This window comes from Periophthalmus magnuspinnatus, chromosome 3 (genome assembly GCF_009829125.3).
Source record: "Periophthalmus magnuspinnatus isolate fPerMag1 chromosome 3, fPerMag1.2.pri, whole genome shotgun sequence".
Taxonomy (NCBI): Eukaryota; Metazoa; Chordata; class Actinopteri; order Gobiiformes; family Gobiidae; genus Periophthalmus; species Periophthalmus magnuspinnatus.
Window position 1 is genome coordinate 35062573 of NC_047128.1, and position 27740 is coordinate 35090312.

Below are 27740 nucleotides of genomic sequence, written 5' to 3' on the forward strand. Positions count from 1 at the left end.
ACCAAACGTCACAAATTTAAACCGTAACATGAGCATTTCTTTTACCCGGCTCCATCTCGCACAAAAATGGCCTTTATATTGTGTAATCGAGGCCTAATGGCGGATATTTGCACATTTTACAGCTCGTGTTCCTCGTCGTACAAGGTCGTGTCTGTTTCATCTCACATTGTCTCACATCGTGCTCTAATGGCAGCTCTGATGTGACTTTTACGTGTGATCAGAACGTTCTTTCGATATGTAAATGAGCTTATATAAGATTAAGTGTCAACAGGTTCACGACAGAATCATCTCAAACGAGGGGCAGAAGAAACAGAAGAACCGTCCTCTGAAATGTGAGTTTATTATCAGGTGTTTGTCAGAGATTACACATGTACGATGTTAAACAGGTTAAAGACGTTTTATCTGGCGACATTTATGTGTTTGTGATTTAATGACCACATTTTGAGGCTATTTTATAAAACTCAATAAACTTTAATCCATCTGAACTGAGAGAAGAACTTTGAGCCAGATTTAGTTTCATGTGGATTAATAATAATAATAATAATTAGAGAAATTGTTCAAATAAATGTCTGGTTTTGATGCTTTAGTATCACTTTAGGATCACGACTGTATCTAGGTCACATGTTTCAAACTCAAGGCCCGCGGGCCAGATGTGGCCTTCCACATCATTTAATGTGGCCCTCGACAGAGTAAATTAATAATAATAATAATAATAATAATAATAATAATAATGTCTTACACTTGCAATGCTCTTGTCAAAGCCTCTCCACGCTCTACACTAAAGTCATTATTCATTCACTTCCAAACTTGGTGATGGTTAAACTTTCATACTCAATGTGGGTGAAGTGTCTTGCCTAAGGACACAACGACAGAACTTCGTCCGAGCGGGACTCGATCCTCCGACCTTCAGGTTGGGGGAAACAACACTCAACCACTGAGCCACTTAAAAGGTCTGATGGTCTTAAAATGTGACATTATCAGAAGATAAAGTTACACAGACGTATTTTTTACAAATACATTTGTGATATTTGTAACTTGAATATGTCATAAATACAGAAACAGTAAACAAGTTTAAAAAGTAGTTATTTATTTTACATCTGGTCCTTTGAGAGCAGACATTTTTGCTGATGTGGCCCTGATTTTATTTATTTATTTATCTATTTTTACCTTAATCTTTAATAGACTGAAAAAAATTAAGTTACAACTAACTTTAAAAAGCAGAGATGCCTTTAACTAAAAACATTCCACTTTATTTTAGTATTTTCAAATCAAAACTTGGAGATCGTAAAAGGTCAGCTCCATCTTGTGGTCACCAGCAGCGAAGAAGAAGAAGAGGAAGAAGATGAAGAAGAAGAAGAAGAAGCTCTGATACTGAAGCTGCTGCAGGAGTTTTACGCTGATTTATTCGTAAAAAAAAAAACAGACAATATTTGAAAAACAAAAGAACTAATCGTGTTGGTTCAGCCAGAGGATTTTATTATCGCCTGAACTAAAATCCCACGTGTCCTGGAGGCAGCACACGACACAGAAGGTCACGTTTACACAGAAGCAAATCAAATTCACAGGCAGATGACGTCCTACTCTGCGCTTCACATTATATTTTAATGAAAAGAGTGAACCTACGCTTTAAGGCACGGAAATGCAGAGAAAATACACCACGATGCACAGTCTGGAGGATAAATGCAGCACATCTGTGGCTTTGAGAGTGTAAAAAAAAGAAGAAAAAACACAATCAAAAAGCAAAACACACTTGTTATTTATGTGGGTGGATATAAATAATAAAAAATAACGTAAAATAAAATAAAAAAACATTCAAATGAGACTAAAAGGAACACAAACTCTCTGTGTTTGCTTTCAGTGTTTGGTAGAATTACATTAAATTGGCACAAAGAGCTTCACAAATGAGACAAACTGAATCAAATGAGTGGATTTTAAGGCCGAGTGTCCAGTGCGTCATACAGCGCCCTCTAGTGGTCACTACGAGAAGCTCCTCTCAGCTCTGACACGGCGGCGTCGCACACACACAATGGAAAGTGTGTGAGACGTTTGGAAATGGGGAAAGTGCTGCTGCTCATGACACACACCAGTCACATGTTTAGAGCAGAGTTCGGTCGTGAAATGGACAGTTTGAGCTCGACATGTGAAAAAAACAAGAGGAAATGCGACAAAGTGGATTTATAAAACACTGAAAAACTAGAATAACATGACGAGTTAAGATATTTATGTAGTTTGGATGAAATAAAACAAAAAAAAACAAGAGGAAATGCGATAAAGTGGATTTATAAAACACTGAATAACTAGAATAACACGACAAGTTAAGATATTTATGTAGTTTGGCTGAAATAAAAAAAAAAAAAAAGGACATTTACACATTTCTGTCTTGATTCTCGACGCTGATGATTTGCAGTTTAAAGCCTAAACGTAAACGGAATAATCCCAACGACTCAAATAAATTCAGGAAATATCTCGTGAGTTTCCTATTTCTGCTTTAAACCTGCGGAACATTGTATTTATTATTTTAACTTAAACAAATCTGCAAAAAAACAACAAAAAAACCCCCAAAAACCAAACACATTTCGATGATTTTCTATTAAAGAAATAACAAACAAAACTGGTTCATGAGGAATAACGCAGCGATGTAACAGTGTAAAACATGAAGTTTGAGACACTTAAAGCTGCACTGTGTAACTTTACCGGTGGAAGAGCCGATACCTGCTTTGCTTAGAAAGTTTCGCACTGTGGCATTAAACTTGTGGTCATGTATTTACACTGCGCTTTTACAACTTTTAGACACGCAAAGCAGTTTACAGTCGCACAATTACACATTTACACGCAAATTCAGACGCACGTTTAGACACCAGACACCAGGGGGCGACGGGGGTGAAGCGTCTAAGTGTCTTGCTCAAGGACACAGCGGCAGTGTGCGGCCGGAATCGAACCGCCAACCTGCGAGTCAGCGGATCTAACAGGTTTACCGAAGATGTTTATGTCGAAATCGGAATTTAAACCACCAAACGGACAAACACTTTACCGAATAAACGACGACGGTGACAGACAGGTGGCGCCAGCGAGCAAATATACAGGTCCCTTCTGTGGAGAGGCGAGCACACTTATGTACAGCACGACGGGGGATTTGGGGAGCGTTTTGGGGGATTTTGTTGCAATAGAAACAAACTAAAAAAAACAAACGCAAAATCAATAGCAACATTTCCATAAAGACGAGCACGTGACCTTAGACTCTCCACCTGAAAAGTTCCACAGTGCAGCTTTAAATCCACAAATGTAAAGTGCACTGTATCTGTTCAAGACACTTCATGGTCAGAGGTAAAGTTTGTCCACAGTAAGAATGAGTTTGTTTAATGTGCAGATGACCAGAGGCGGGAGGATCACGCCACAGCTCTGACCGTCCCATTGTCCTGTCCGGGACCGTCGCTGTCCGACAGCAGAGGGGCGTGGCCCTGCGGCACCGCGATCCGATACGGCAAACTGTCTTTAGCCAGCATCTTTCTCGTGGCAGAAACTAAACGCGAATAATTATCTGGGTTGTATTCGGACAGAGGGGCGCGGGTGCGTAGTAGAGGCAGGCTGTCCCGATCCGAACGGGACAGGAAGAGGGGCGGGCGGCGCTGGCTCTCTCCGTCTTTCAGCGAGTCTGGGAGGGGTTTGCGTTTGGTTTCGGGAAGGAGCATGATGCAGAGGACGGACAGGACGGCGAAGGAGGCGAAGATCACGTGATGTAAGAAATATCCGCCGTTGTTCTGGAGCTCCATCAGAGAAGAGGCCGCCATCCCCACGCAACCGGCCGCCAGCACCAGCCCCATGCAGCCCCCTCTAGGACAGAACACGCAATTACACATCAGAGTAATATATATGCAGCCCCCTCTAGGACAGAACACGCAATTACACATCAGAGTAATATATATGCAGCCCCCTCTAGGACAGAACACGCAATTACACATCAGAGTAATATATATATGCAGCCCCCTATAGGACAAAATATGCAATTACATCCATTACACTGGTTTTATCGACAAAAGTAGTATCTATGCATCTAGATTTTCTTATTACCGTATTTTTCTGGACTATAAGTTGCATTTTTTTCATAGTTTATTTCACAGTTAAAATATACTCCACGCAGAGGAGGAGGCGGAGCTTCATCTTCCTCTGGAGCAGGCAGAGTTGTTCAGAAGTGACACCGAGGATGAAGAATTCAGTGGATTTATTGATTTGGAGTGAGATCCAGAGTAAACTTGTTGTTTTTTCTGCTTTATTTATCTGATTAACTGTTAATATCTTACGTTAACAAACCAGACACGTGTTCAGTTCTGTCTGTGCTTCATGGAGCTGAATAAATATAAATGTGTTACGTTAGCATTAGCATTAGCGTGATGTACTGATATTCAGCCTGTTGTTCCACATTTTATTATTATTATTAGAACTTGATTTAAAGATAAAATGTCTGTTCTTTGTTTTCGGATTTTGTAAAATAAATTTTTCCTGCGACTTATAGGTTTTTTCTTCATTATTATGCATTTTTTTGCTGGTTTGACTGGAAAATACAGCACTTTAGATGTCACTTTTTGACCTTCAAGGCTCTTTACATGAAGGAACCGCTCACTCAGACACATTTACACAGACTGAGTTCATCTGTGGAGCTGGAATCGCACCGACCTTCAGATCAGTGGACAAACACTGAGCTGCTATTGCTCCATTTCTTAATATCGAGACAATAAAATGAGCTAAAACCTGCAGTAAACGTCCTGTTAAATGACATTACTAAAGATGCAGCTCAATTAAAACGACCAAAAACTACTCAGGCAAGGTCAAGTTTTAGTAACGCTCGATTAGTGACACGTCTGACACTGACCTGACGACAGTTGGCAGAACTTCGCTGGCAAAAAAGGCGCTGAGCATCGCCAAGGCCTGAGAGAAGAGCAGCCCGACCACAGACAGGACGAGGACCAGGCCCCCGCGTAGATCTGGAACAAACAACAACACTCAAGGACACGGGACAGCAAATTTAAAAACCTCATTTTAACTTTTTTATTTAAATTTTCAGAGCTGCTATCCCCTCGTTTTAATTTAACAAAATAAAACGACAAATCCAAACCTGGCTCCATTCATTTTTCAGATTTGTACAACCCAGAACAGACGAATTATTATTTAAATATCAAAACTTTACTGTACATTTTCTAGTTTATATAATTACGAGAAAGATATTTGACATTTTCCTCCAAACTCAAACGTTTTTCCATTTTAAACTCGATAAATGACGTACATGGAGTGAGCGCGAGGAGCAGCAGCGAGGACAGTCCTGTTATAATCGCCGACAGAAGGAGCATCCCCCGCCGCCCGAAGTGATTCACAGACAAACAGATGAAGACGCACGCTAGCGCCCCCGTCAGGACGCGGATGAAGTACGTGAAGTAGAAGTTTGTATTGAAGCTGTGGACATTTCGGGTGAAGCAGTACTGGATCCCCGTCCCGATAAACCTGTGAAGAGTTTTGAATTACAGCTAATTAAATATCTGTTAAATGAGTCGAAATTTGATTCTAAAAACATTAAATCTCGGTTTAAAACATGACTGAAGTCTGGCACTGATCAGAAGACGATAATGATTCTAATCTTACAAAGTGAAACTGAGGATGAGGCAGTTTTTCCAGATGACTCGAGTCCGACGCAGCTCCAGAACGGTGTGGAACCTCGGCCGACAGTCGTCTCCGAACGCGGCGTCGACGTCTGTGAACGCGGCACCAACACGTCAGGATTTCAGTATCAGACACAAAGTTTAAGAAGTAAATTTGTGGATTGTATCAAATTAAACTTCATCTTAAAGGGGCCGTGCAGTTAATCAAGTTTAAAGTTTGTGATGAGATTTAAAAGTTTGATTATGATTCAAAAACGTAGCTGAAAATACAGTTAATTCTTTCACTCAAAAGTTTCTACATTTGGTTTTAAATTTATGCGTCACAAAATATTAGTATGATTTAAGACGTTATTCCACAGATTCATTTTGACAGAAGTAAAATTTGAAAATAATTTAAAATCACGACCTAAAAACTGGGGGCGGAGCTTAAAGAAGTAAAAGTAGAATTTATGATGATCTGCTGAACTTACAGACTGTACTTTACATTTGACATATCTGTACTTCACTTAAATATATTTTACAGTGGGTACTTTTAACTTTACTACATTTAACAGGACTGAAAAGTAAAAGTATGATTCACCAGAGGTTTATTTTTAACAAGTTCATAGTTTGAGGAAAAAAACAAAAATCTACAAAGAAAAAACAAAAAAATCAATAGTTTCTTTTGAACAAAAATCAACTCAAATCTTTATCAAAATCACGACACTGGAAACTTTATAAGACTCGAAATCTGTGTGAAATATTTTAAAAATGTACTTAAAGAGTAAAAAGTAAAACAGGCACTTTAATACTTTTACTTAAGTAGATTTTTTCATGTGATACTTTTACTTGAGTATTTGTACTTTCCCTTAAGTAACAAAGTTTTTTTCCACTGCTGATAAAAGTTAAATAAATGTGATTGTTATTGTTTTTTTGGGTTTTTTTTCCCCATAATCGAGCAGCTCCTTTGGTTAAATCTTTTATTTAATTAATTAATTTTATTTTTTATATTTATACATGAAACTGGAGTCGACTGGTGACATTTTGTAGTATCTTTTTGTTTGTTTTGATCAAATACAAACACTGAACTTTGACTGAAGCTGCTAAAACACTTGATACTGATTTGACCCATAGAGGCTCATGTAGTGTTTACCCGTGAGCACAGTCTGACCAGGGAACATCTCGTCCTGCAGTGGACTCCCGTTCCTGGAGCTGAAGTCCTGGAGGCTTTTCTTGGCGTCTGGGACCTGCTGCGTGGCCAAGAGCCATCGAGGAGACTCTGGGAACACGGAGCTGCAGCTGAGGAGGAGCAGAGCCGTTATCATCACACACACTGTTCCATTATATATTTATTTATGAAAAACTGTGCGTATATAAAGTTTACGCTCTGAACACAAACAGACTGTGGTTCAGAGACAAAACGTGAGTCAGATCCTGGTCGTTCAGGCGTCGCTCGGGTGTTTGCACTGAGCATTTTGTACGATCTTTCACTGTGGCGTTTTGTTTCACGGGGGTTAAAGTCTGGACTCTGTGTTGGACAATAAGACCCGACTCGTACTTAAAGGCGCGGACATATTTGCTCAGTTAAATCCAGGTGGAGACTTTTTTTTGTCTGGACAGTGTAGAAGACGCCGTTATGTGTAAAAGACATAAATAATAGACGTAAATACTAATTAATGGACGTAAATACTAATTAAAGAGGCGGCAGAGTTGCTTCCTAAATGTATTTCTAAAATTACATATAATATTCTCCATTTGACAGTAGAGCTGGGCAATATGACAAAAAAATAATAAAATAAATGATAAAAAAAAAAAAATAATAATAAAATAAATAAATAAATAAATAAAATAAAAATAATAAAATAAAAATGACATATAATAATAAAAAAATAATAATAAATTAAAATAATAAATAAATAAATAAATAAATAAATAAATATCAAAAATAAAATAAAAATAAAATAATAAATAAAATAATAAATAAATAATCATATTGTTTAATCACAATTTTCGGCTTGATTTTAATTTGTCATATTGAATTTGTCATATTGAACAAAAATAAAAATGGCTTTTTAATATAATTTTCCTGAAAATAAACAGTTATAATCAATTTAAAACTATAAAATAGTTTAATTTCTTCCTCCAAAGCTCACACTTTTACTGAGGACCAGCTGACGACGTCTCAATTAAAAAGACTAATCCTGACGATCTGAGACGAGTGATTCTCAATTTCAATAAAAAATTATAAAACTGCTCTATTTGACAATATTAAGAGTTTAATTAAAACAATTTAATATTCTTACAAAGACCCAGACACAAACACACGCCCTTGAACTCACCACCAGTATCCGAGCAGCAGGATGAGCGGCAGCGTGACCACGGCCTGAAGAATCGGCCAATCGCGGCACAGAGCGGCGAGACCCGGCAACAGCAGCTCCGCGAAGAGACCGAAGAACCCGCTCACCATCGCCACCATGAGGCGATGGGCGGGATCGCACAGCTCCAGCCCTAGAAACGTGGAAAATCTGAGTCAAACTGAGCTAAAAGTAAAACTAATCTGCTGAACGGACAGATTTTCTACGAGTAAAACAAACACGGACGACCTGCTGCTGCGGTTTCACAACAACTGATAAAAAACATTCAATTAGACACAAAAACAGTGATTTTATACTTGATTATACAGATGTTTGTTTTAAGATCGTCACGTTATAAACACATCAGTTGGTCTTTTGTAGCAGAAACATGTAAAGAAAAGATTTTATCACACGACTTTAAACCGATTGAACCGCGTCAATAACAAGGTTTTCTATAAAAGTCAAACATGTGAGAATCAATGACATTTTTCTGTGTGGAAACTGTAACGAACCACATGTTTCATAACAAACGTCAGGCCTGGTCATGCAGTGAAATGGATTTAATTCAGACGACCCAGGCTTCAACTTTTCTGGTGAATAGTTGTGTGAATAAATGTAGAATTTCAACTATTTATTAAGGCTTAAATCTCATCTGTAAATGTTCACTGGGACATTTATGGACTTTAAAGAATTTCATTTATAAAAGGAAAACATAACCAAGACATTTAGTGACATGTTTGAGCGTTTAATGATTTAGTGCTTTAGTAAAGAGATAATCAGATAAAACTGCATCGATATTTGTCTGGACATGTCAGATCTGTCTGTTTTTCTGTAAATTAAATGTTATTTTTTAAGTATAGTATCAGTTTTACAACAGACAGAACTGGAGGAAGAAGTACTTTTGCCACACAAGTAAAAGTACAAATCCTGGAGCAAAAAACTACTCAAGTAAAAGTATCACATAAAAAACTAAAAGTATTCACGTACATGTTTAAAAATGTACTTAAAGAGGAAAAAGTTAAAGTATTTCATGCAGATTCTGAGACTTAACGAAGCTTCAATGTGGTGTTTTTTGTAAAAGTCGTGTTTTTGTTCAATACAAACAGCGGCATTGACTGTTTTTTTGTTTTTGTTTTGCTAAATAAAAAATACTTTTACTTTTCAGTCCAGCTCAAACATGTAGTGAAATAGAAAGTACAGATACTGCTCTCAAATGTAAAAAGTATATATCAAAATCTACTATGCAAAGTAGAGATATCTAAAATGTATACTTAAGTACAGTACTTTACTACTTTTAATGGTAGTAAAAACTAGATATTAACTTGAAAGTGAAGAAAAATCACATGAAAAGGACAAAATTTGACATTCTGAAATAGTTTTGATCCAACGACTGTGTGAATGCAGGTTTTTATTGTCTAAAAGTGTTAAGTCCTGTCATAAATGTATTAAAATCTCTATAGAGACTTTACTTTACATTAGAATTAGAAGAAACTATTGACGTGAGAACAACATCGAAACTCCAAAGGTCAAATCTGATCCAGGACCTGACCCTGAGACCTGTTCACTCGCTCCACAGTGTCCAGCTCAACACGACTTCCTCACAAATAACGAGAGAAAAGCTCCAGGGCCTTTACGCTGTGACATAACCCGGTTTGTTCCAGTGACTTCTGACCTCATCCTCTGGATTTCTTCCACATCCTGCTTTTTGTGGGAGGAGCCAAAACGTCCTTCAAAGATTTCATTTCCTGCTTTCTTCCTGCCCGGCCATTGTTCCCCCCTCAGGCCACAGGACGGCACCAAGAACAGGTTTGAGCTCCACACGAGAACGGACGGACAAATGAGCGGACGGACAAATGAGCGGACGGACAAATGAGCGGACGGACAAATGAGCGGACGGACAAATGAGCGGACGGACAAATGAGCGGACGGACAAATGAGCGGACGGACAAATGAGCGGACGGTTACACGAGCATGAGGAAAAGTAACTGAGCTCCTGAAAATGGACCCATGGATCATGAAGGAGCACCTCCTGATCCTTCACCTCCTGATCCTTCGCCTCCTGATCCTTCGCCTCCTGATCCTTCGCCTCCTGATCCTTCGCCTCCTGATCCTTCGCCTCCTGATCCTTCGCCTCCTGATCCTTCGCCTCCTGATCCTTCGCCTCCTGATCCTTCGCCTCCTGATTCTTCACCTCCTGATCCTTCACTCTGACACACACAGGCAAGACGTGTCCTGCCCGAGATCAATTTAACAAAAAATAAATCAATTCTTCCCTAGATCCACGTAACAAAAAATATATAAATTATAAAAAATAAATAATAATAATAAAATCCTTCTCTCAACCTAACAAATAAATAAATAAATCAATAAAAATTAAAAAAAAGAAAATCCTTCCCTAGATCAACCTAACAAAAAACAAAAAATAATAATAAAAGAAAAATTGATAGAAGTAGAAAATACATCAAAATCTCATATATTTATAATTGTGTCTGATACTGCCCCGCTCCCTCTGCCCCGCTCCCCCTGCCCCGCTCCCTCTGCCCCGCTCCCTCTGCCCCGCTCCCTCTGCCCCGCTCCCTCTGCCCCGCTCCCTCTGCCCCACGCCCCTTGCCCTCTGCCCCACGCCCCTTGCCCCGCTCCCTCTGCCCTGATCCCCCTGCCCCGCTCCCTCTGCCCCACGCCCCTTGCCCTCTGCCCCGCGCCCCTTGCCCCGCTCCCTCTGCCCCACGCCCCTTGCCCCGCTCCCTCTGCCCCACGCCCCTTGCCCCGCTCCCTTTGCCCAACCCAACCACATCTGCAGCAGCTTCAAAAACTCAACGTGGGCCTAATCCAGGCCTGACCCCGCTGGAATGTGGGAGTGTGTCAGAAAAGCAGGGGGCGGCTGTGACCCCCTCAGACTCAGGGCCGACGCCAAACCAACATCTCTAAATTACATTCCTGCGATAGTTCATACTGTTACACAACAGATGCCCCGAGTGAATGTGTGCGAGCCAGAGACGTCTCCACACACACGTCACACACACGGACGTGAACTGAGCCGCCAAACGTAAGAAGAGACAAGTGCACAGCTGCTGCGACAGAAACATAACACCCTACGACATTCCTCAAAACATGAAACACAAAGTTGAATGATTGTTCAGGAGCTGAGCCTCTCACTTCAGCTCAGATCTGTAAATCCTGGTGAATGTGTGAACTTTGTAGAGTTTAAACGAGCCTAAAAGCAGAATGCATTCGTTATGTTATGTAACTTCTCTGGTCGACGCCATTCGCGCTCGAGGTCAGAACTTTCCTCGAGTGTTCCACGTTATGGCATTAAACACATTCATCACATAGAGACAAGCAGATGATGACACCAGGCCAAGTTACAGGTCAGATCTATGGACACCGCTCTTTTTCTGTCTTTTAACTTCATTACAGTTTGATTCTGTCTGACGCCTCCTCCAGGAGCACGTCCCGTGTGTGTGAGGAGGTGAACACTCCTCCTGATTTAAGCTCCATGGAGCTTATCTGAGGATCCTCACGACCTCTGACCCAACAGATCAGGAACAAAACCACAGCACAATGACAAATATCAGGAGGGTCAGAGAGACACGAGGAAACAACATGGACACATCAAACCACAAAACTCAGTTATTAGTGAAACCAAAGGACAGAATATAAACACAACACAAACACAACGTAAGTAAATAAAACAGCCGACTAAAGACGTCACTACATCCTCACATGACACTTCTGAGGAAGGAAACGAAACATGTAAATCAGGTAAACAAACACTCCTGACAAAAACAATCACTAAGGCCCGAGCTGCAGAGGCGACTCACATCAGGAAACCAGGTATTTTCATGTTTTATATTAGCAACAAAAACACCTGTTACTGGATAAATACAAGATATTTACTTCATTATTGTATTTTCCACCCCCTGTACCACAGAAATCTGGTTGTAAGCCTAAAATAATTTGCTAACGACACAAACATTAGTCAGTTGAATGTCGTCTGTTTCCGTCTGTCACTGAACATGTGACATGTTCACTCACGACAGTGTTACTCAGTGTTACGTAACATTTACACAAGTCTGACTTTACAGAACAGGACGCGTTTAGGCTCGGACCAAAATGTGTGTCATTTATTCTGAGCCTCATGTAACATTTTAAGACAATAAATGAGTTATGTTGCTTTAGTCTGGACCTGGATTCTCCAGTGCAGCCTGAGCTCAGACACCAGAGCTGAGTCAGACTGAGGCCAAACCAAGAATAAACTGAGGTCGGCCGATGAAGTGTCAGGAGTTTGGAACTATTTACAACGAGAAGCTTCTATAAATCACACCAGAAAGATTTATTTTGACCTAATTATCACTTGGATTTGACCTGTTCCTTGATCTGGCCCCTACACCCACATCAATATTTTATTTATGAGTTGTTGAATTCTACTAATTATAAATGAAACGCTGCATAAAGGTTAAAACCACAGTGGATTCTCTGGAGACAGATGTGTTTGAGGATTAGAGCCAAAGTAAAAACACTTCTATGGAGACGAGCTGGAGGAGCCGTCCTCCAGGAGAAAGAGCCATCTGTGGATGTAAGAGTCTGCTCAGAGCAAAGGTGTAAGAAAACAACAAAAAACAACAACATGCTTTTATGTTTTGGCTAAAAGGTTACACAGTGGGGCTTTAAGTAAATGTGTCTTGCCTCTTTGTGTGAATTTTTAACACTTTTGTTCTAGAGGTAATGAAAATGAGCACATTCCCTATAAGTGTCTGCTCCAGCTGCTGCAAACACATGAGATGTGTCTGAACATGTGTTTGATCAGATGTTTATTCATCTGTAGGCGACTCTTTACTCACTGTGGATGTACGTGGACACGTAGACTCCGGCGAGCGTACAGCCCTGAGCGAGTCGCAGCAGCAGGAAGAGCACGGCGCTGTTGGACAGACACACACACACACCCAAAACACTGGACACACTCAGAGACAACAGGAAACTCCTCCTCCGCCCAAACCTGCAAACACATCACTGCAGTGTTTTCATCTAAGACTTTAACGTCTCACTTAAAACTGTTTTTCTCTTATTTTTATTGGGACAGAAAACAAAGAGCTTGAGATTATCACAGAATCATTTTTGGAATAATCTAAAACTGGATGATCGTTCACACAAACAAAACGTCACATAGAGAAAACATGGTATTTTCATTAATTATCTTAACATACAGAGATCATTGTGAATCTCAATATTGATCTAATATTGTGTGGAAATACAGAGATGTGGGCGGAGTTAAGGGGCAGTTGAAAACCTGCATAATGTCCCTTTAAATCAGAGCCGCCTTTACAGTTTGGTCATTGTGACGATAAAAATAATGATTAAAGTCACACTGCTGCTTGTGACACTTCAGGTCATTATATGGAAATAAAAAGCAGCACTTCTTTTACTGTCGTCGCATCTCGTGACTCACCAGTCGCACAGCGTCCCCAGGAGGATGTATCCCACAATCCATCCCATCATGAAGCAGATGTGCTGCAGAGGGATTTTCCAGTAGTCGCTGCAAACCAAGTCCCACTGTCAATAACAAATAGACAAAAATTCATCTTTTATGATACAAAGTACGAGCCCTACAAAGGCCACGGTGCAGGTCATTTACAAACATATGTGTATATATGTGCGTATATACTCCATATTTGTGCGTATATGTGCGTATATACTCCATATTTGTGCATGTATGTGCGTATATACTCCATATTTGTGCGTATATACTCCATATTTGTGCATATATGTGCGTATATACTCCATATTTGTGCATATATGTGCGTATATACTCCATATTTGTGCGTATATGTGCGTATATACTCCATATTTGTGCGTATATGTGCGTATATACTCCATATTTGTGCGTATATGTGCGTATATACTCCATATTTGTGCGTATATGTGCGTATATACTCCATATTTGTGCGTATATGTGCGTATATACTCCATATTTGTGCGTATATGTGCGTATATACTCCATATTTGTGCGTATATGTGCGTATATACTCCATATTTGTGCATATATGTGCGTATATACTCCATATTTGTGCGTATATGTGCGTATATACTCCATATTTGTGCGTATTTGTGCGTATATACTCCATATTTGTGCATGTATGTGTGTATATACTCCATATTTGTGCATGTATGTGTGTATATACTCCATATTTGTGTATAAATGTGTGTATAGACACACAGAGACACTGATGCAGGAGGAATGTCCCTGTGACTGAGCTAAATTGCCTGTTTTATTACATTAGACTCAAATCGAGCTCAAACTGCTCCTTACATAAGACCATTTCATTCACATCCAACTCTGCTGACCCTGGATTTACTTTAACTTTCGATTTCATTTATATTCTCAGTTTTTCCGAGCACATTTGATTATGTTTGTGCGTCATAAACATGTGATGGAAGATGTTTGTTGCGTCAGGAGCTCGACAGTCGACATCTGCTCTGCTTCTGAAAGGAAACGTCCCCTTTGTTTTTCCATCGATTTTAAATTCAAATATGAAGAATTTAAAGTGACGACTGAGGCCGACGAACGTGAATGAAACAACCATTTAAAAAACTAAACATCAGATAAATGCTTTAAGAAGTGTGTGATTTATAACATTTCACAGATATATTTTAAATGATTTTGTGTCTTAAGTTCATTATCTGTGTTATCCCGGTCAATTTCCAGAGGTTAAAGGGACACACATTTTAAAACGTCAGATATTTCTGTCAATAAAGACGATAAACGAACAAACCATGAAGCAGAATTATCCACAAAATGATTAAGTAGTGTTCAAAATGTACTGTTAAATATTGTTAAGCTGCAACAAAAAGCAGAAAGCAACACTTAGTCTTTTATATTTGATCATATATTGAACAATAAGTCGACATATTGTTGTGAAACTGAAGAAATGTGCAGATTATTTGAATTTTCCGCTTGTATCTACAGTTTTTTTAAAAGTATTTGTGGAGGTGCAGTTGAGATTATTACAGCGAAGAGACGATAGTGATTTCAGCACAAAACAACGTGAGTTTTTAAAGTTTTTCTGTTGCTGATCTCGGGTTAACGACGCTCGGAAAGAACAGTCAGAACGACGAGTCCCGCTGGAGTCGTTCGGTGCGGTTATGGCGTTAACGCTCAGACAATACGGCGAGTCCTTCAGCTCAAACGTCGTCTCCACGGTGGAAAAAGACAAGAGGAAAAAGGAAATTACATCAGAAGTGTTGTTTCAGGACAAAAGGGACATGGAAACATTCAGGACATGTGCGTCTAGGTTCAAAACACACAAAAACAAAACAAATAAAATATAAAATAACAAGAAAATAATAAAATAAAATGTACAGAGAGAAACTACACACAGATTCAGCTTTTGTGGATCAAATTAATCAACTTTTCCTCTAAACTCTGGTTCAGTTTTAAAAAAGATCTGTGTCTGAAATTGTGATTTTTTTATTTTTTTTTTGCTTTCCTCCTTTAAAGCTGCACTATGGAACTTTTCTGGTCTCTGCTAGTCTCCATGGAGATGTCATTCCTTCAAACGTGCGGCAATAAACTTCACTTGCAATCACTGCCATCAGGCCAAGTTATGTGCCAGATCTGTGGAAAAACGACCCCGCTCACTGTAAGAATATTAGTTTTTGATGTAATGTAATGCCATAGTGTGGAACATCTCCATAAGGACAAACCCAGCAGATAAGTTACGCAGTACAGCTTTAATACTTACATAAACTGAATATTTATTAGGATTTGAACATAACTTTTTGCCTCGTATATTAATTCTGCCGTGTTTGAATCTTCTACATCAGGAGTGTCCAAACTTTTTTCACTTTTTTCACTTTTTTCAGAGTCAAACGGTGCATTTAAATTTGACACTTTTTACCTTTAATACGACGAGGAACATTATTTTAGGTCTGTGTCACAACAAAATGTGATGATATTCAGATTATAGATGCAGAATCTGTTCAGTTTGTAGTAAAAAAACTTCCTGATCATTTGGTCCAGTTTAGGAGGAGGCGTGAGGGCCGACAAAAATTGGTCTGAGTGCCGCATTTGGCCCCGGGGCCGTAGTTTGGACGTCGTCTTCGTGCTGCGTTGACCTGAACTTTGCTCGTCCCGAATCAGCTCCATCTGTGTAAATAAAGTGATGAGCTCCGTCACTGTCGGCCGCGTTTCCTCCTGATCCGTGAGACGAGGGGCAGGACGAGGGGGACGACGAGGGGGACGACGAGGGGGACGACGAGAGGGACGAAGAGGGGGACGACGAGGGGGACGAAGAGGGGGACGACGAGAGGGACGAAGAGGGGGACGACGAGAGGGACGAAGAGGGGGACGACGAGGGGCAGGATGAGGGGGACGACGAGGAAATGAAAACGAAATGAACTCGCTCGACGACAGAGACGCAGCTGCAGTTTATCTCCGGGAAGAGCGTGAAAAAAACTGTCACGTAAAAAAGAAGCGTGGCATTTTTCTGATTATGGCACCTGCTCGTCTCCTTGGAGCTGGATTAAAGTTTGGCATTAAACTCTAAAAAGACTCCATGGTGACTGCTCCAGGACAAGTTACAGGTAAGATCCGTGGAGAAGGGAGCCCACGCACAACAAAAACACCTGATTTTCAATAATAATGTCATGTTTTAAAGTGAAATCAGTCAATTAGTCGACTTTAGACAGTAACTGAGGCTACGGGAGACTAAAAGTGGCATTTTTTCTGCGTAAAATCAGATAAAAGTTTTATTTGAACAGCAGGAGAATGAGAACAAGACATTAAAATCACGATAACTAGAAAAAACGGTGAAATATTTGGGATTTCTATTAAAAAATCAGGCTAAACTTGTGCTTTTCAGATGGTATTTTTTTAAACACAGTTGTTTTTTAGGCTAAGATGCAACTTTACACTACAACCTGCTGCAGTTTTGAGCTTAAAATTTTAAAAAAAGAAGAGTTAATCAATAAAATTTGGTAGCAGCAAAACATTAAATCTTCACAGTTGTTGACGAGGTTGAAACTGAGAACTGGGAACAAACCTGCCCAAGGAAAAATCCCACCTGATCGAGAAAACCAAATATTGACAGAACAGATACTTTGACACGGTACAAAAGAAAACACACGTGAAACCGCTTCAGTTTAGTGTGTAAAAGCTCAACCCGACACCACAGAGAGGCTTCATGATGTGACTGTGGGAAAGGATCGTGAGGAGAGTCCAGTCCGTTAATCCAAACAACAAAAAAAGACTCGACTTTAGGTGCAGACTCCCACACTGTCAGAGAATGTAGCTCACTGTTAATTCAATTTCTATGGGTGGATGATTCTTATTACTGGGCTGAGAATAGTTCAGATTAGGCCTGTCACGATAAAAAAGTGATATATTACTAAAGAAACAACATTGACACAACAATCCTAAAGCAGAATGAGCTCAAAAAGATTCTAAATGTGCAACATGAGGCTAAAAAAAACATGAAGTGCAATAATAACATAAATAAACAGGCTAATTTAACCACTTTGCACTTAGTTTGTGTCTATAATGAGTCAAATAAGTTGTTTATTCAACTTCCTAAAGCTCAAATTTCATCGTAGAACAAGAAAAATAACAAAAAGTTTCCCACTTTTACAAAGAAACAGAACTCAAGATACATTTGGCCCTCAAAAACACTGAACATAAGTGGATATAGGTCACGTTTTAGGTCATTTATGTGGCAAACCTGGTGCAGACAGGCCTGGATTAGAAAGTGCACAAAGATAAAGGGCAAAATACAAACTTATGGCAGCATTTGGATGTTTTTAGTGGCAGAGGGACGCTTCGTGGTGCAAAGTCGCTGTGCGTAAAGTTTGCACCTTTTTAACTGGTTCAAGCTTTTGGAAACGCACGTGCCACACAAGGCCTTTTATGAATCAGGGTTTGAGTCATTTTGCAGTGATAAAGAGCAGACAAAGTGTGTGTCTTCTCACCTCAGTGACAAAGTTGCTCTGGAGCCCCGCAGCCTGGTGGTACTCCCAGCCCCGGGTACAGGCCACTCTCTCCCGGGGCGCGCGGTCTGAAAGGTCCGAGGAGTTTGGAGGATATTTGAACAGTTCACAGTGACTGAAGCGGCCCGTCTCCAGCACCCAGGGGATGGTGAGGTTGAGGTAGCTCTGTGTGGAGAAGTTACTGAGCAGAAAAGTGGAGGGCAGCAGCTGAGGGTCGGGTCTGCAGTGAAACTCCTCCGGGATGAGCGTAAAAAACACGTCGCTGAACAAGTTGAGGAGAACTGCAAAGTTTGGGAACCAGCTGAAGATGATCACGACGCGGTTGTAGCGGCCGTATCCTCCCGTGAGAGGAAACACTTTGGCCTCGTAGTCCATCGGAGCGCGCCGCTCTGTGGTTACGCGCGGGGAACCCACTCCACCACCGCCGCTCGCCATGACGCACCGCCTTCTGAGAGAGAGCAGGGCGCAGAGAGGAGCAGGCACGAGGAGGAGGAGGAGGAGGAGGAGGGGGGGGAGGAGGAGGGGGAGGAGGAGGGGGAGGAGGAGGGGGAGGAGTCACACCTGCTCCGGGACGCACTGACTTAGGGGAAACCACCAGGGGACCCACTGGAACAGCTCTGATAGTCCCCCAAAGTGACTCAGAGAAAGAGAAACCACCAGGAGAACCACTCAGGGCCGGGTCTACCTCTCAGGGGCCCTGGGCTGAATGTATCCGGGGCCCCCTCCTCTCAGGGGCCCTGGGCTGAATGTCTCTGGGGCCCCCTCCTCTCAGGGGCCCTGGGCTGTGTCTCTGGGGCCCCTCCTGATTCAGCTGTTGGTGATTCACATTTGACACATTCTGACTCTCGTCACTTTGTCCAGTTGTTTTTGTTTTTATCTGAACAACATCAGACTGAAAACATCCAGAATAACACAAATACAACAACACAACAACAACACAACAACAACACAAACACACAACAACACACATATAAGAACAACACAAACATAAGAACAACACACACATATGAGAACGACACACACATATAAGAACAACACAAACATATAAGAACAACACAAATATATAAGAACAACACAAACATATAAGAACAACACACACATATAAGAACAACACAAACATATAAGACTTTTGACATTCTAGACAAGTTTCTGGTGAATTTTAATGTGTTCAGTTGTGTGTCCAGTCGTGTGTTCAGTTGTGTGTTCAGTTGTGTGTTCAGTTGTGTGTTCAGTTGTGTGTTCTTCCATTTCCATGATGTCGGGTCCTTGCTCTGATGTAAACTCAGAGCTGTCTTCACCTCTGCCCGACTCAAACACAAATATTTGACTATTATAAATATAAAAGATCTTCATTCTGTTATAAAAGCACAGGCCACTTTCCTATAAAACTTGATATACAGTATTATAATATAAATGTACGTGCTCTTGGGGGCCCCCTGCTGTCCTCGGGGCCCTCAGCAGCTGCTCGTTCTGCTCATAGTCTGGACCGGCCCTGCTCACACTCAGCTCATGTTTCTGCTTCTGTGTTTCGTGTTGTATTTTTGGATCTGGGGCTCAGGACCAGAGACACTTTTATAATCAGAAAAAACGACTTTTACAAACTAGAAAATGCAGATTGTGAAACGTAGGTGTGTATGATTATATTAGGTAATAATAATGATCTGTGAAGTAAATCTCTGTGTACTCCTGCAGTGAGAGTATTTAAAGATGAGTAGAGTATTTTAAATCTGGATGTGACGTGTGGGATTAGGGATAAATATTTGTGTAAATATGATCTCGACCTCAGGCTCAGATCTAAACTTCTGTTGGTTTTAGGCAAAGGTGAAAACAAAATACAAGTAATAAAGCACAATTTTCAGGTATCCGTGCTTTACTCGAGTACATTTACAGTGGGTTCTTTTACTTTTACTTCACTACAGTATCTGTACTTTCCGCTCCACTACATGTTTGAACTGAAAGTCAAAGTAAAAGTACTTTTGCGATGCTGTGGGGGGTTATTTTTACCATGTTCCTGTATCGTCCACTCTAAAGGTTTAGGTTCATTGTCCAAAATCTGTATCATTTGAATCAATATCACGACATTTAACAGTTAAACAAATGAACACTTTATCCAAATCTGTGTCAAATACTTTAACACTTTTTACTTTTGTGTAAATTTTGTGTAAATGTAAATTTTTCATGACTTTTTTTGCCTGTGTATCTATATTTTTTTACTTATATAACAAACTTGAGTACTTCATCCAGCACTGGTTGAAATGTTAAGTTCAGTTTAAGGCCTGGGTGTGTGAAGATGATTTACTTTGAAAATATCTTTTAAATCCTTCATTTAGTCATAACTATGTGGGTCTAAAACAGTTGAATTGTTGATAAAAGATAAATACCACTGACTTCTTCATGTGTAGTTTTGATATTTCGTTGCTTTTCCTTTGACTCTTCATTAAAAGGACTGTCGTTTACTGTTTTTATGTTTCCCTCTTGTGTTTGTATCTGACTTTCAGGTGACATCACAGTATTTTATTAACTTTATCTTTAACTTTTTGTTTTAATAACTGAAATAAATATTAAAAAGTGGATTTTTCTTGTAACACGGCGAGTACTTGGGTCTAATCAACAACAGAAATGCTCAGGTTCGACATTTGTGCTTTTACCTTTTGGAGATTTCATGTCAAAGCACAATGTCATTATTATAATAGGGAAAACTGAGTCTAGCGCCCCCATCTGGAGTCTGTCATCATCACAGTCTAGAATCTAAAAACTCCAGTGTAGTTTTTTTTTGTGTTGTTGTGGTTGAACTTTTGTCTGTTCCTAAAGACCTACAGTTTCATTTAGACATATTTCCCCTGTTTAAATGCAAATATTTGATTCTTTTAAAGTCAAAGTACAAATACGCACCAACCAAAGAATCATAAGACGACTGGTAATATTTCAAAATTTTATTAACGAACATAATCTCTGAGGAACAACAGCAGTTCTCGCGCTCTCTGTACATGCAACTGTAGAAAATAACAATTTAGATTTTGACTTTTCAGTTTGAGTTTTTTCCCCATCCATCCTCATTTTCAGTTCTCGCGTTTCTCCTGTGGATTTTTATGGTTTTTTTCATAGATTTTCATGTCATGTTTTGCAGGAAATCAACAACAGCTAGAGGTGTAAGTACTGGATCTGTTACAGCACTGACGATAGCATCAACGACCACCCCCCAAAACCCCGACCCCTTTAGCTGCTCCGACAATATGTACACAAATACTACATTGTACAAATAAAAATGTTACATTGGTACATCATTATCAGCCCGTACTCAGCTGTTATTAACCCCACATTCTACGCAATTTTTCAGACTAGTACAAAGGAGGGTGCAAAAAACGTCCTGGGAGATTTTATTATTTACAGAGCTATGTACAGTATGTCTCGTTCACGCATTAACAAGAAGGAAAATTTACACAGCGGAGACCAACTTCAGTTCAAAAACATACCACAGGTGTCAGAAAAAAAACAGAAAATAATAAATAGGCTATTTCTCATCATTTTAAAGAGTAGTTTGCCATGCTTTATCTTCTAAAAAAATATAAGGAAAGAAACGAAACAGCTACAGTTTGGGTTTAATTAGAAAAATCAAAGAAAACTAGAAAAAAAAGGCTTGAAATTGTGATTCTACTATGAAAAAAAATGTCATTTAAACACAAATCTAAGCTAGTGAATGTAAGAGCGTAGAGGTAATATGTTGCTGACTGTTTCACCATGGCCTAGTGCTGCTCAACTGTGCATCAGTCTATCGATTATTGAATCTTATGGCCAAAATATATAGTTTAGTGAATGTAAATATGATCAGGATATTGCTATTAGGGGGAAAAAACAAAAAAACAAAACATTGGAGCAGCCATCATCACCATTTCAAGCCTTTGTGGACTCAAATGAAGTAAAATCAAAGGCAGGGCATAAATAAACCGTTCCAAATGATGCAAAAATACATGTAATGTCTTGTAAACAATATTGAGGGTGTGGTCGTTCAGGGCATATAGAGTAAAATGGGATACATTCTGCTTGAGGAGCAAAGTGATTGACATGCCACTGGTGTGTATGCGTAACTACTATACAGGAACAAAATGAACCCCCTAAGAAGAATGAACACAAAACACACATTTAGCTAAACACAAAACAACAGACATCATCCCAAAAAACAGTAAATGAAATGAAAACGTGACAAAGGAGAGGCTTAAATCTATGGTGCGGGTGTGTGTGGAGGTATGAAGAACATCTAGCCACCTTTGCCTGCACAGTAACTTTAACAACCACTGACTAGACATACCATACACAGCTATGCTCACCGACAGTGTGGAAGTGAACGCCAAATGTTGCCGTCTGAAAAAAAAAAAAACACACAAGCAGCTCTCACGAAGACTGGCAGCTGATGTGGGGACAGGTCAACGAAAGCGTTATCCACTAAAATAGTTATCACAACTCAACGTTTAACTAAAGACAAGAAGAATGGATGTATATTCAGCGTTACTCTACCCACTGGCTGAGTTTTGACTTTTAATGTCCTTTTTGGTACTGAGTAAAGATACAATGAATTTTCTTGGGCCTGAACTGAAGTTATGGTGAAAAACAACACGAGGAAGCAACGAACTTTAAAATCAGTGACAAATCTGAAGGTTAAAAAGGAGAATAAACATTTTGAGCCGATGGTGAATCAATTTAAACGTGTTAAAAAAATGCCCATTCATGACAAAGGCCACAGGTCTCACACAAGTTTTGGCTGAGACAAAAAGGACTACTGGCGCCATCAAGTGAGTAAAAGTTGAATTACAACAATGAACGGGGCAAATTCAACATGGAATGACATTATGAGAGCTTAAAGAACAAGAAGAAGATGAGACCCGTGTCTTGTTAGTTTGAGACAATTGTGGATTTTGTAAAAAATAAAAACAATCAACAGACATGACACTTTGTTTGAGAATGACATAACTTTCACCTCACCCATAAATATCTATGACTTTGCCCAACAATGAGTACATTTTTCACTGAAAAAGGCATTTTCTTGGCTCAAAAAATTTCAGATATAGTTGTGTAGTAAAGCAATGAATAATAATCCTCTGTCTATTCTTTAAATAAATCCTTGATAACTATTTTGCTACATTAGAGGGACTATATGGAGGTTGGCTTATGGGTTAGGCCTGTTTTATCAGAATACTGTGTGTGGTAGGGATCCCTGGACTGAATCAGACGGGATTAAACTGTGCACTGGAGTCACACACGTTTGGCCCATGGATATGAGGGGGAAAGTGCTGCCCAAAGTGAATTGTACATAAAAAGATAATTTTTATTTCTTTTACGGTTTTTCTTTACACTTAACTGAGTGATATTACAGTACATAGGTTATTTACAACTGTGCAGTAATGTGTGGCAAAATAAATTATCTAGAAGGCAGCAAGAATACATTGGTTAACGAATATAAAAACTGTACATAATTTACGGAATACAACTTTTTTTCAGTTTTCTTTTGTTTTTTTTCCATTAAACTAATATTGGCTCTGTAGTGTTTCAAGTCACTTCCTCAGAAACAATGAAATGCCCAAGTAAAGAAATAGACAAAAACAATATTTCTCTTCTCCCAACCACAAACTCTCAATAGTCTTTGAATTGTAACATTCGTTATGGTTGTATTTTCTGGTTGTCCTGTGGTGTTTTTGCAGTCTATGGCGCTCTCGTGTTTTTAGGACAAAGTGTGGAGGTGAGGACACTCCGGTCTGTCCTCAGGTCCAGTCTTGTCCCGTGAGCCTGGCGCAGAGTCTGCCTCAGTCTGTCCCTCTGCTCTCTGGGCCCTTGTGTCGCTCAAAGTGCCCCGGGGCAGGTGTGGCCATCTGCTTCGGAGCAGTAGCACAGATCTGACCACTGCCGCGTCCACTGGATGGCCTCTGCTTCTCCTGGTCCTCAGGGAGCCCTGTTCTCCGTCCTACTGTGGAACAGCTCCTCTCTGGTGCCTTCGGTCGGGTCTGCTGAATTCAGGACCAGAAACAAAAGCAGAAAAACATTTCTGTCCTGTGTCTCCTGGAGCGTCGGGAGACGTGACCCGGTGTCAGAGTCAAAGCCAACGCCGTTTTTGCTTCTTGAACTCTGATCAAAGAAAAGCATAAAAACTTTGAGGATGAAAGTGCAAGTTGTGTTCCGTCTCATTCCCCAGTAAAAACGCAGTTCCTTCTTCACGGAAGGGAATCAAGGGCAAGTTTATAATTTCCTTTCAATATAATAGTCTTTTCCTGTCTGAAGTCCTTCTTAAACTTGCTAGCCCTTTCCATTCGTTCTTCGTAACAAAGTCTCTTTGAGAACATGATTCAGATTCAGTTTGGGAGTCTGAGTGCTGCGCGCCGTCATGCAGGGAGCAGGACAAAGTCGTCGTTGACGTCGACCATTGGCACGTAGAAGGACGGCACCTCGTTGACGCACAGAGACTTGTGCACCGCAGGGTCCAGCTCCTGCACCTTCAGCTGCCACTCCATCCTCTGCACGGCGTTAAGCGCTGCTGCTTCATGTTGCTGCCGCATCAATAAGCATGTCTGAAAAATACAAAACTACTATTAAGCTGTTCTTCAACTTGAACAAAGATATTAACCGGTTAATGCTGACCTTCATGCGATCGTATTTATCATCCACATCCTGGATCCATGAAATAAACTGCCGAGCATTAAACCGATCCCTCACAGATTTGTTTTCATCCCCCTTAAAACAGAAACGACAAGTTGAAATCACTGCTGTAACACAGAAATGTTTTTAAATGACCTGGTCACTGTCCTACCTGACTCTCTGAAGGCATGTTGTAGACTTCAGAGTCCAAAAGCATCGTACAGGCGCTGAACGGAACAGCCTGATTGGCTATTGTTCTGGCTGCTCTACAGTGGACCCTCAGCACCTCTTGCTCACATGACACAATCAGCTTTTCCTGTAAACACAGTAAGAAAAGAGGCATGAACATCTGGATAAAAGATTACCAACACCACTAAGAATAAACCTCCCTCAGTATTATTACTGTGTTTCAGGACTTACCCGCTCTATGCTGTGCTGCAACCTGAGCTTTCCTCTCACAGCCTCCTGTTGTCGAAAAAGTTCTTTCAAAGGTTCCGACAGCGATGGAGGAGGGGCAATCTGAAAAAAAGATGTTCAGATATTTCCCATTTAAATGAAATCTATAATAAAATCTTTGAATGTACAAACATTCACTTACCACAGGAATGTGGAGCTTGCTGAGGGGCTTTCCGTCCAGCAGGTAAGAGCCAGTGTAGGTCACATACTCAGCGTAACACTGAGGAGCCTGTGGTGTGATGTAGCACAGGATTTTCCTCTTTTCCTCAATCTTCTTCCTGATTTGGAGGTACTCAAAGTAAGGATTGGAACGGTCACTGTGGTAGGGCTCAATGTCATCCAATTTAATGGCATTGACCACAACAGCCAGTGTCTGCTGGATCATCTCCCTGGTTTGTTTCATGGCTGTATTCACAAGTTGGACTTGCACCTGCTGTGTCGCTGTTCTGGCAAACTTCCTCTTTCGGGGGTGCTGCGTTTGAGTGTCGTCATCCTCCACTGGGATGGGGCGACCTTTTGTGGTTTTACTGAGCACCACGGTCGGAGAGGTCGTTAGAGTCGGAGCAGTGGAGGCGATGCTAAGCACTGAGTCTTTGTCTTTCTTTAGAGAGAAGGAAGACGCTGAGGTGGGTGTCGGGGTCCTGGTGGGTAAGTGGTTGATGCTCACGACAGGATTGGGAGTTATGGAGGTGAGAGAGGCTGATGAGGTCAGTATGCTGGAGGTAGGAGGGGCCACAGCAGCGGGATTGTTCTTGGCGCGGTTGCGGGTCATCCTCTGAGGGATTTCGTCCTTTTTGGGGATATCTACAGGTGTGGACTGTGGGGTGAGACTTACAGCTGGCAGCTTAGGTGTGGTGTCCTGAGTGAGAGGGAGGTCCACTGGGCTGGGGAGGGTCACTGGCACAGGGGGTGGTAGAGGAGTGCAGGTAGTGAGTGGTTCAACTACAGGCTCATGCTTCTCCTCCACATGAGTGTCCGGCTTCAGAACAGAAAGTGAATCTGGCATGTGCAGAGAGTCCAGAGGGTGGATCTGAACATGAGGTTGTGGAACAGAGTCTGGTTTTACAGAGGTGTACAACAGGCTAGTGTCCGAGTCCTCAGGAGGACCGTACGGTACACTCTGAGGCTCTGGCTCCAGCTCAGGCTGGAAAGTGGCATGTGGTGATGGGACAACCAAGTCCTGTGCTGTAGGTTCCCGTAAACTGAGCTCCGCGGGCGGACATGAAGTAGAGAGGCCCAGGGGATCCACCTCCATCACATCTGGGCCCTCTCTGTCTGTAACTATGTGTCTGATCTGAGCTGGAACAGACTTGTGTTCAGACAGTTCGGCCTCGCGAGCTTCAGCCTCCTCTGCTTTGTCTGGGAGGGGGAGGACTGGCAGAGAGAAGGGTCCCAGGTCGTCAAGTTCGTCAGCATCAGCAGAGAAGGGGTCGGCCCACGGGACGACAGGCTCCGGGGCCACGGCAGGAGCGGGGTGCATGTGCTCCTCTGTAGCAGCGTAAATGTGAGTGGGCTGTCTGCTTTCAGGCTCCACACACGTTGGCTCTACTGTGTCCATCTGATGCGACTTGCATTCTTGGAAAAAGGACTCCAGGCGATTTGAGGATGCCGAGGTGTTTAAATAGTGAACTTCATCGTCCATCCCAGAGTCGGGTCTTTCTGGTGATGGGATCTCCGCCACAGCCTCCTTCTGCTCATCATAGTCCTGGTCTTCTTTATGCCACCTGTTCCATGCGTAGGGAGAACTAACAGCAGGGTGACCAGGTATGTGCTGCATCTCACTATCTGAATGAGAGTGGGAGTATGGGCTGGTTATTTTAGAAACTGCTGCTGCGATCTCTCCATAATTCATATGAGGAGATTTTAGGTCGGGGTTCCAGCCCATGTTATGATCGTAGCAGTTCTCGTCGTGGTCGTCTGTGGGCTGAGCGGGGGAGATGGGCTGTACCTCCGGCTCGTGGTGGATAGGTGACTCTGCGGACCAGCCCTTCCTTAGTGGGTCCTCTATGTGAGGAGAGTAGGAGCAGGGATCTCCAGGCGGCTCGGCTTCCTCCAGGGCACAGTGGTCCGGGTCTGCTCGTTCATCTTCCTCCTCCTCTTCCTCCTCCACATGCACGGGGTCAGTGGCAGGTGGGAGGTCTGACAGCACCATGTTGGGCTCACTGTGGTGCGGCTCAGAAATGTCGTCTATGTCCAAAGGAGGCAAAGCGGCGGGGGCAGGAGTGGGAGGGGCAGCGATGTCAAAGCAGGGCTCCTGGGGGTCCGGCCGGTGCACCGGGGTCGAGGGTTTGGGAAGAAAGCTGCTGAATACACTGTCAGCCATATGGTCGAGGCCCTCCGCTCCAGCCAGGCCAGGCGCCGCCACATCAGACATGGAGTGGACCGGCTCCCGGCGGGGCGACAGCAGCCTCATGGGGGAGAAGTAGGGAGGGGACACGCACTCCAGTCTATCCAGAGAGCCCGTCTTGTCCTCCAGAGACTGAGAGGTGGGGTCATAGTCTCCTCCTGCATCACTCTGCCGGAGCTTGTCTGCCTCAGCTTTGAACTCATCCTCCAAAGGCCTCCGCACGTCAGACGCCTGAGAGCGGCTCACCAGGGGCAGCTGCAGGTTCTTAGCAGGAGTCGGACAGGTGCCTTCTGGGAAGCTCTGAGAGTTTGAATACCTGCTGGGAAACACAAAAAACATTTATGAATCAAACCTCAA

The 27740-nt window shown here is 41.6% G+C and overlaps 3 protein-coding genes across 5 annotated transcripts in view; 1 reads left to right on the plus strand and 2 right to left on the minus strand.

The window, feature by feature from the left end:
- Positions 1–1382: 1382 nt before the first annotated feature.
- On the minus strand, positions 1383–18420 carry slc22a31 (solute carrier family 22 member 31). The gene is made up of 9 exons (XM_033986582.2): positions 17942–18420; positions 13428–13531; positions 12823–12977; positions 7967–8135; positions 6781–6926; positions 5632–5740; positions 5279–5493; positions 4868–4979; positions 1383–3831 (listed from the first exon to the last, which is right to left on the minus strand). Exons 1-9 carry the CDS (start codon positions 18392–18394, stop codon positions 3387–3389), a joined length of 1908 nt encoding a protein of 635 aa, XP_033842473.2. The 5' UTR covers positions 18395–18420; the 3' UTR covers positions 1383–3386.
- pabpn1l (PABPN1 like, cytoplasmic) overlaps positions 16898–27740 on the plus strand; it is a 299018-nt gene continuing 288175 nt past the window's right edge. Inside the window, exon 1 of the mRNA XM_055231525.1 lies at positions 16898–16907. The gene's annotated coding sequence lies outside the window, so the exon portion shown is untranslated. The remainder of the gene's footprint in view (positions 16908–27740) is intronic.
- Positions 20878–27740, minus strand: part of ankrd11 (ankyrin repeat domain 11) — a 102655-nt gene continuing 95792 nt past the window's right edge. For 2 of the 3 annotated variants that reach the window (XM_033986460.2, XM_055231447.1), the window contains exons 10-14: positions 25179–27702; positions 25001–25099; positions 24753–24896; positions 24584–24676; positions 20878–24513 (exon numbers count right to left, since the gene is read on the minus strand). In XM_033986460.2, coding sequence (XP_033842351.1) covers positions 24328–24513; positions 24584–24676; positions 24753–24896; positions 25001–25099; positions 25179–27702 — 3046 coding nt within the window. In that variant the 3' untranslated portion in view covers positions 20878–24327. The remainder of the gene's footprint in view (positions 24514–24583; positions 24677–24752; positions 24897–25000; positions 25100–25178; positions 27703–27740) is intronic. The other variant, XM_033986468.2, reaches the window with a different exon arrangement.

Bases quoted from the DNA above. Each gene is read 5' to 3' on its own strand.
- slc22a31 (XM_033986582.2), bottom strand. From the start codon at position 18,394: ATGGCGAGCGGCGGTGGTGGAGTGGGTTCCCCGCGCGTAACCACAGAG. The intron at 13,532-17,941 runs GTGAGAAGACAC...TGTTATTGACAG, and splicing joins AGAGCAACTTTGTCACTGAG to TGGGACTTGGTTTGCAGCGA. The intron at 8,136-12,822 runs GTGAGTAAAGAG...CCACGTTTCTAG, and splicing joins CGTGTCCACGTACATCCACA to GGCTGGAGCTGTGCGATCCC.